The sequence below is a fragment of the Pteropus vampyrus genome, unplaced genomic scaffold (assembly GCF_000151845.1).
Source record: "Pteropus vampyrus isolate Shadow unplaced genomic scaffold, Pvam_2.0 Scaffold174, whole genome shotgun sequence".
Classification (NCBI taxonomy): Eukaryota; Metazoa; Chordata; class Mammalia; order Chiroptera; family Pteropodidae; genus Pteropus; species Pteropus vampyrus.
In genome coordinates this window covers 1,082,411-1,090,488 of record NW_011888955.1, presented here as the reverse complement: position 1 = coordinate 1,090,488, position 8,078 = coordinate 1,082,411, and the positions used below count along the sequence as shown (strand labels likewise).

Here is an 8,078-nt window from a genome sequence, read left to right as displayed (position 1 = left end):
AAGATGGCACCAAAACACAGGGCGTGAGCTGAGGAAGAGTGGCCGTGGCGGGGCAGCAGGGGCCCATCAAGAAAGAACGAGGGCGGAAGCGGCCCTGAGACTGCGGAGGGAGGGTCCATGGCGGAGAGCGAGGGCCGGGTGTGTGCGCCGCACTCGTGGACAAAGCGCCGCCAGCGACGCAGACGCAGCCAGTGCCCCGGCGGGCACGAAAGCTGGGCTGAGAAGAGACAGGCGGAGAGTGGCCTGGCTAGAAAGGGGGAGAGGAACACCGAGTAGGTTCTAGAAACAATCCAGGGAGGGTTCGCTTGAACTCTTGAAATGGAAGCGACGCCGTCATTTGGGTGTGCAGGAGCAAAGATCCCACCACACCCAAGTAAATAATTAAAGGGGAAAGAGAGAGGGAGATGTGAGGGGACAGGAAAAGCATCTTCGCGGGCCCCACACCAGCGGGAATCCTGACCCACGCTGAAGGACCCAGAATTTATAGGCGCGAAGGACTTGTAGCAGGTAACACTAAAAATGAGGTGTACATCGGGGACGCACTGCTGGCTGGTTTATTTTCTCCGTGCAGCAATTTTCAATGTGCAGGTCACCTGGAGAATGAGTAGAGACAGTCACTGTCACCGACGAGGAGGGCGTTGATGGGGACACGGAAGCCTCGCCAGGCAGGGCGGACGACTGGGCTGAGCCCGGAAACCCTGCATGTGTAACAGCACCTGGGGCAGTACAGGAAACAGCGCCAGGGAGTTTTTGATTATTCTTATTGATAACAGGTTATTAAATGGCTAGAGACGTAAATAAAGCCAGAGGAGCTCCACCGGGGGAGGGGCCGGCCGTTCTCTCCAGCCGAGGCCCGAGGCTGTGGGGTGGGGGGGGGAGCACCCAGGAGCTAGAGGGAGGACCCAAGGTCCCAGAGGGGCCTGCTGAGGGTTGGCCGACCTCAGCTCCCGCCAGGGGTGCACGTGGTAAAGCACAGAGACGAGGTCACGGAGCTGTGAGGCCAAGTGACAAGAGGCTCGTCCATGTAGATGTCGAGGTCACCCAGGACGATGGCAGGCCAAAGGATGATGCTGAGCCGGGTGCCAAGATGTTCAGTGACAGGTGGCCAGTGACGAAGCAGACGGGGCAGACGGTAGAGAAGGATAGACGGGCAAGTGGAAGACAGCATGAAGCAGGCTGGAAGGTGAAACCCAATGGAAATGGGTCAAAAGCAAAGCTTTTCTTAAAAAAAAAAAAAGAAAGAAAGAAAAGGAAAGCAGAGACATAACGGTATGGCTGCGGGACATGGCAGCAGGTGGCTGACACAAATCCAGCCACTTCTATGTGGGATGGACACAGGAGACGAGCAACGTCCCCTCCCGACTGCTCGAGGGGACGCATCATTTTGAGGACAGACCTAGACTACAAAGACAAGGCACCAGAGGAAGGCCAGAAATCCTTCGTACAAGGTCTTTCAACTGACGCGCGGATCCTGCAACACAGCTGTCTGTTACTTCAGGAACGAGGCGCGGCAACCCAGCCCCCTCCCCATGTGGACGCCGCCGAGCGTGCGGCTGTGACTCTGCGGTCTCGGGGGGAGAAGCGCAACCAGGCTTCGCAGGCACGAAACCCGAGACGCAAGTGCACAGGGCCGACATTTCCAAAACCCAGCGGCTCACGGCTCCACCAGCATGAAGTCAACTCGGCAGCAGACTTCGAGCCCCCCACAACCCGCCGCTGGGGCGACGCGGTCTTCAGACTCCCACTGCTGCCCTCGCCCGTGGACGGCCCGACAGCCACCGCTTCCTCCTGCACGGGAGCGTTAACCCCCTGGGACCAGAAAGCAGATTCAGCAATTCTGAGAGATTAGCAAAGGCCTGGAAACGTTGTTTCTCCTAAATGACATTTTAAAGAATACTCTGGAAAAACCTTCCCGCCTGCCACTCCGTGGGGTACGAGGACTTCTGCGACCCCCAGAAGCTGCTCCTTCGAGATGAGCGGGAAACACGTCGCCTGCCCCAAGAGGTCCTTGGACTTCGCGATGGTGCAAATGTCCCCGTTATCATGACACGCTGTTTGTGTCTCTCAGGAACGGGGCTGCGATTTCCGGGAGGTCGGCGCACTGACGCCACCCGCCGAGCCTCTCGTGGGCACTGAGGGCAGGCTTCTGATGGCAGTCAGTGACCCAGCGTCCCGGGACCAGAAGCGAAAGAAACGCATGTTCAGGACAGTGGGGATACCGGCCTCGGCGTCCTCAGAGATGCCAACGCGCTCGCTTGATGAAATTAAAAGGGGCAACTCCGGGGAGAGTACGCCCAGGGGGGACCACTGAGGCTTCAACACGGGACTCTGTTCCCCAAGTCCCAGGCACGAAGCTGGCGGCGCGGACAAAATGCCGGGCGCCCACCATGCAGCACATCGCTGACCCTCGTCAGCAAGAGGCTCTCTGGCCACACTCACGCCAGTGACCCTCTCTCTAGCCATCAGCGTGCTCGGGCTGGTTAAGGACCAGAAGTCCGCACGCCACGCTAAGCCGACGTCTCTCCCCGGTGACTCCACGTGCGAGGCCAGAAGCCAGCGGGCAGGAGAGACGGTGCCCCGTCTTCCCCTTTCCAGCGCCCGCCATCCCTCGCCCCTCTTGCTCAGGTTTGGCTTCAGACTGCGCCACGTTTGGGGTGAGCAGGAGTGAAGAGCAGAACTAAGGGGTGGTTTTAATCAGTGGCAAGGCTGACATCTGGCTTGCGTTTTCTTTGCGCATGGCAGCTGTTTAAAGCTAATTCTGATGCGAGTTTTTATGTTATGTCCGGCCACATTTCTAAGCCCCGAAACGTTTCTCAGCAACTCTTCACCATTCAAGACCAAAACAAAAACAGAACGAGCCCGCACTTCATGTCGTGCACTGCAACAGGCCCAGGATACTCACCCAAATCTGCAGCAACCCCAAACCACAATGCAGAAGGACATATTAAAAATAAATGGATTTTCAGTCTCGATATCATATTAACTTTAATCTTTCAGCTGTATTTAGTCATAAAGTCTTAGTGACGAGGTAGGTGCTACTGTAAAAGAGGTCATTAACACCTCCCTTCCCAGATGTCATTTGACCTATGCTCTAAAGTAATTTATCTCCGATACAGAATGCACTTTGACCTGTGAGCAAAACCATTTTCAGACGGCATGCACTGTAATTCTTGAATAAATGTGCTCACAAACTGTAGTTCAAGGAAGAGAAGGTACGCTCCTCATGCTTTAATTCAGTTGAATTTCAGGAGAGGAGCTAAGGAATTTGTAGAAAGAAAAACCAGAACGGCTTGGCATTGGTGCAGTTCCGTGGCCTCTTGAACTTTAACCTTCCACATCACAGCACGAAGCTGGTTCTGAGATAAGAAGCAGAATAAATCCTCCTTGAAAACAGAGGGGTCCCCGACTGCCTAAGTAAGGGCTACTCACCTGGAGGCCATGGCGTTCGATGGTGCCTGGAAGACTGACCGGAACGAGAACTATGACAAGTTCTTGGAAAAAATGGGTAAGGGCCTCATCCCGAGTGGCTCATTCTTTGTTTCTCAGACAGTTTTCTAGCTCCTTCTAAGTCTCCGGGCTTAGGGGATGGCCCGAGCGGTGGCGGCGAGGATCCCGAATGTGTGCTGGTTTGAGCAGGGGAAACCACCGTCTCACTGAGGGAGGAGGTTCTCGGTGCTGTCCTCTGAAACAGAAAGAAGATCCAGATGTTTCATCACGTTAACTGCTGACTGCGCCTGTATCACTAGAAACCGGTGGGGTTTTTCGTTCAGAAAGTGAAAACTGGCAGTGTGTAATGATAACCTCCAGACTTGGGGGTGGAAAAGCAAAGACCATATAAGAAAATAATAGAAAAGCATTCTACCAAGCGTGACAGCGCTGAATAAATGAGACAGTGCTCTTTTCCTCTGACTTACAAAGCTTTTGGAGTAATCTCACAACGGTATGTAGTTTCTAAGGGGGTTTTAATTGAAGTGATTTTAATATCTGTAGCAATACACGGTCAGCCCATATGCTGCACAAGACTAGCAAACGAATATGTGTCATTCCCCCAAAATAAAAGTCTGCATCCATTAACACCTACAGTTCAGGGATTCCAGGTTTAAATTTATGGAATTTGTATATTTTACAATAATGAACTTGACTGTAATAATTGCTAATTTTCTCATTTTTTGACAGAAATGCCACAAAAAGCAAAGAGAATTAAGTTGTTCAAGATTTAAAGCATTTATGGAAAGCATAAAAAAATTATCGTATATGCAAAATTAAAGTTGTATATCCTTATAATATATGAATATATTTTTTAATCTTTCCTTTGCCATTTCTGGAGTTCGGTTTACTGAACACTGAAACAAAAAGCTTGATAATTTTATTAAAACTACTCAATTCTAAGATTCTATAATTCTATGCTTCATTTAATTTTTCTTAAGTTTTGGAAAAAGAGCTTGAGAATTAGTGCTCTCGATCCAACTGAGATCGAACTTGTCCCACATAAGCCACAGGAGTACTCTTGTGCCAAGGCAAAGTTCTCAGGGTGTCCTCCTCACCCATAAAATATTAACGATTAATTAATTAAAACAGAATGTGGTAACATAAACACTTTCGATGACATTCTGACTTTAGCCAATCTCTTTCCCTTTGCAGGTGTCAGTATGATAAAAAGGAAGCTTGCAGCTCATGACAACTTGAAACTGATAATTAAACAAGAGGGAAATAAATTCACAGTCAGAGAATCAAGCACGTTTCGAGACATCGAAATTGTTTTTGAGCTTGGTGTCACTTTTAATTACAGCCTGGCGGACGGAACTGAACTCAGTGTAAGAAACTTTTTTTTTTATAAGCAATGCATTCTTAACGTTTCTACCCAATGCCAAAGTAATCTCTGATATCTGCCACTGGGCGGTTTAATCAACGTAGCTCTTTCACTTGAGTTTATCCGCATCACCTAGTGCACAAGCTGGCAGAATATTGGAACGTTTCATTTCCGCACACGTCTATGAGGGTTTGGAGTGAACAGTAAGAGGGAAAAACCCTTTGAATGGCGGAGTACAGGCCTATTCTAAAAAATCTAAAGCCTCAGTGTTTTCAACTTCCCATGCCTGACAGCCACAAAAACTTCGAGTTATCTAACTTAAACGTGACAGGCATTTAATAAATGTAACTGACATAATAAAATAAATGAATAAATTAGTGAATGAGTGAGTGAGCAAATGGAAAGGTCCAGTGCTATGTGGTAGGCCAATGGGAATCTAGCTTTTAATGTTTAAGATATGAAATTTAGGGCGTCACATGTTTCAACTGATTTCTTAAAAACTCATTTTGTCCTCAGAATTATTCTGGTTAAGTTATATATGTTTGCAACAACAATTAAACTGTCAAATATTTGATCACCTATGACCATTTTAAAATTATTACAACAATTTACATAAATTAAAACAAGCACAAGGTTGGTAGCCTCCCCATGAAACTCATTTGAGCCAGGACTAAATTTAGGACGCTCTTTTTAACAAGAAAGATTTAGAAACGAGAAGCCCTGATCATCTGCCTTAAAATTCGGCAGAACGGTTGCCAGCATAGACTGCAGGGCCCGCGGCCCAGGTTCAGTGCCGACTCTGTGACGGCGGGTAAGTGCTGTGTCTGCGCGTTCTCATCTATGAATGTAGATCATAATATCTACTTCCTAGGGTCACTGTGACGATGGAAGTGGGTCTACACAACTCAGAACAGAACCTGACACATGTAGGACCCTAAAAATGCTATTTCCTTACTCTTTCATTTTTACACAGGGGACCTGGAGCCTAGAGGGAAACAAACTTGTTGGAAAATTCAAACGGGTAGACAACGGAAATGAACTGAACGCTGTCCGAGAAGTTATAGGTGGTGAAATGGTCCAGGTGGGTTGTAAAAGGACTATAGCTATTTCCCAAAGGCTAAAGTAATTACACAATGATAATCTTATTTTTGTGGTTGCTGAGGTGTACCTACAGTAAAAAGACTACTACTTTTCTCCTAAGTCTTCTGATTTTAAATATATAGATATTTTCTGATGCCTATTTATTGATGAGAACTTACATATGTCAAATACATCAATGCTTATTTTAACTGAAAACAGGACTACAAACCAACAGGTGTTTTTAAATGGGTGTATCCTGTATCTGAACAAAATGCTGCTATTAAGTACAATAAAAAATACTATAAATTCATTTCAAAGCTATAATATTATATTAGTCTAACATGATCTAATATTTTTCTTAATTCAGCCTTAAACCTTAATGAGAAACTCTTCTGTTTGTTAATGCCTTTCAGACTTACATGTATGAAGGAGTGGAAGCCAAGAGGATCTTCAAGAAGCAGTGAGCGCCACCTTGGCACCCAGCCTGGGCACAGTCGTGGGGGTGGGAAGGTGCACTGGTCGACCGCTTCCTCCTCGTCGTGTGAAGTGACTGACGGAGGAGCCTTTTATAACGCTGGTCACTGGTTACACTTCCAGTCTTCCCAAAGCAAACAAAGTCAAGCTAATTAGGATCTAACTCGGTTTACGTGCTCTAAAATGTACATTTATTGGTGTTCTACAAGAATTTGTGACATTTTTTAAAGCAATAAATATTATTCCTACATTGCTTTATAAGTAACCCCTCCTTAAAAAAAAAAGCTGTAAGCTGTGGGACATGGATGTGTGTATTGATAGACTCTTTTGGGTTTTTTCCACATTTGCTAAACTAAAAACAGAGATTGCATTGAGGTCTTTAAAATCTTGTATTGGTTTTAAGTATTTTCCTTAGTGAAACCAATTATTATAAAAATAATACATATTCAAACAGAAAACTTAGAAATAAGAAAAGCGAATGCAAAATAAATATCCCCATAAACCCACAGTCCAGAGACTGTCGCCATCCTGATTTTCACAGCCATCTTCCCAGTCCTCCTCTGGGGGCATGGAAGTGTCTGTGACCCACCATGCCACTGTGAATAACAGGACAGGGCACAGCGTGCAAGTGAACGGCCGGGAGCATGCTGCTCTGCACTGTCGTGATTCCCAGACACGGCCAAGAATCAGAATCACCCAAGACACTTAATCGTTTTTACACTTAACTCTCCGCTGTTACCCGCTCCCAGAACCTCTGAAAACAGAACCAAGGACTGTAGAAAACTCCCAAGGGACTCCAACGCAGCATGTACAGTAACCTGCTCTGAGAACTGGGCTCTCAGATGCCAAACGAGTCACCTTCAGCTGCCTCCCGCCTTTTACCGAGAAACATAGACACGGCCAGTGTGCCAGGGCCCGGGACGCTCTCTCTTCCTTACATTCTCACATGTGCGAGGTCATGCACTGCAAGCACTTGCATTTTCGGAGGATGTGTATTAGGGGTGGAGAAGGCGATCAATTTTTTATGAATTTAACTCTGCAAACTTTTCTTGTGATGAATTCTTTTTCATACTCATGATGGGGTGGTAATAGCTAACACTTAGCTAGTTCTTACCGTGCTCCAGGCTCTGCGCTAAGTGCTATATGGATATGGCAGGTATGTCACAGCGAGGAAACAAAACCTTTTGCGTACATGGTGCAAACGAACAGATGGGAGATGACATAACTTTCTGCAAAAACACGAACTTAAACCCACGGTTCATTTTACAACTTCATTAAAAACTTTACATAGAAAATAGTAATTATTTAGATTTTCACTCACTTTTTAAAAATAAAGGTTCAAAGGGCCTTCACCTCTCTAACTATACCTGTTTACGTATGTAAACTAGGACAAGGGCAGATATTAATATTAATCTCATTTGAAAGTAGAGAACGAAGGCACATTATCAGCTTGTCTGCTGTTGCATGGAGTCCATGATAATTACAGGAATTAAATAAAGGTCTTGAAACTCGGTCCAGTACATTATGATCTATGCCATTACTATGCAGCCTGTTATAAACAAAAATATCTTAAGAAAACAATGTCCCTTAATTCCTTAGTGGCACCCCAGAATAGCACTCCAAGTGATCCAGGTCACACTGTCAAATAGTGCCAATTAAGTGGTTAGGCACTTATCTATTTCTGGCCTCACTGTAGGCTCACTTTTTCTTCACA

The 8,078-nt window shown here is 46.4% G+C and overlaps 1 protein-coding gene and 1 long non-coding RNA gene across 2 annotated transcripts in view; one reads left to right on the top strand and one right to left on the bottom strand.

Annotated features, from left to right (window-relative positions):
- LOC105299167 overlaps positions 1–6,490 on the bottom strand; it is a 15,530-nt gene extending 9,040 nt beyond the window's left edge. The window contains exons 1-2 of the long non-coding RNA XR_896505.2: positions 6,310–6,490; positions 3,430–3,682 (exon numbers count right to left, since the gene is read on the bottom strand). This is a non-coding gene — a long non-coding RNA (uncharacterized LOC105299167). The remainder of the gene's footprint in view (positions 1–3,429; positions 3,683–6,309) is intronic.
- FABP2 (fatty acid binding protein 2) lies at positions 3,439–6,381 on the top strand. Its single transcript, XM_011370774.2, has 4 exons — positions 3,439–3,505; positions 4,642–4,814; positions 5,784–5,891; positions 6,304–6,381. The coding sequence occupies exons 1-4, from the start codon at positions 3,439–3,441 to the stop codon at positions 6,352–6,354; spliced, it is 399 nt and encodes a 132-aa protein (XP_011369076.1). The 3' UTR covers positions 6,355–6,381.
- Positions 6,491–8,078: the final 1,588 nt, after the last annotated feature.

Excerpts from the sequence above, each read along its gene's own strand:
- FABP2 (XM_011370774.2), top strand. The coding sequence starts at position 3,439 with ATGGCGTTCGATGGTGCCTGGAAGACTGACCGGAACGAGAACTATGAC. Across the intron at positions 4,815-5,783 it reads CGGACGGAACTGAACTCAGT|GGGACCTGGAGCCTAGAGGG; the intron begins GTAAGAAACTTT and ends ATTTTTACACAG. Across the intron at positions 5,892-6,303 it reads TAGGTGGTGAAATGGTCCAG|ACTTACATGTATGAAGGAGT; the intron begins GTGGGTTGTAAA and ends AATGCCTTTCAG.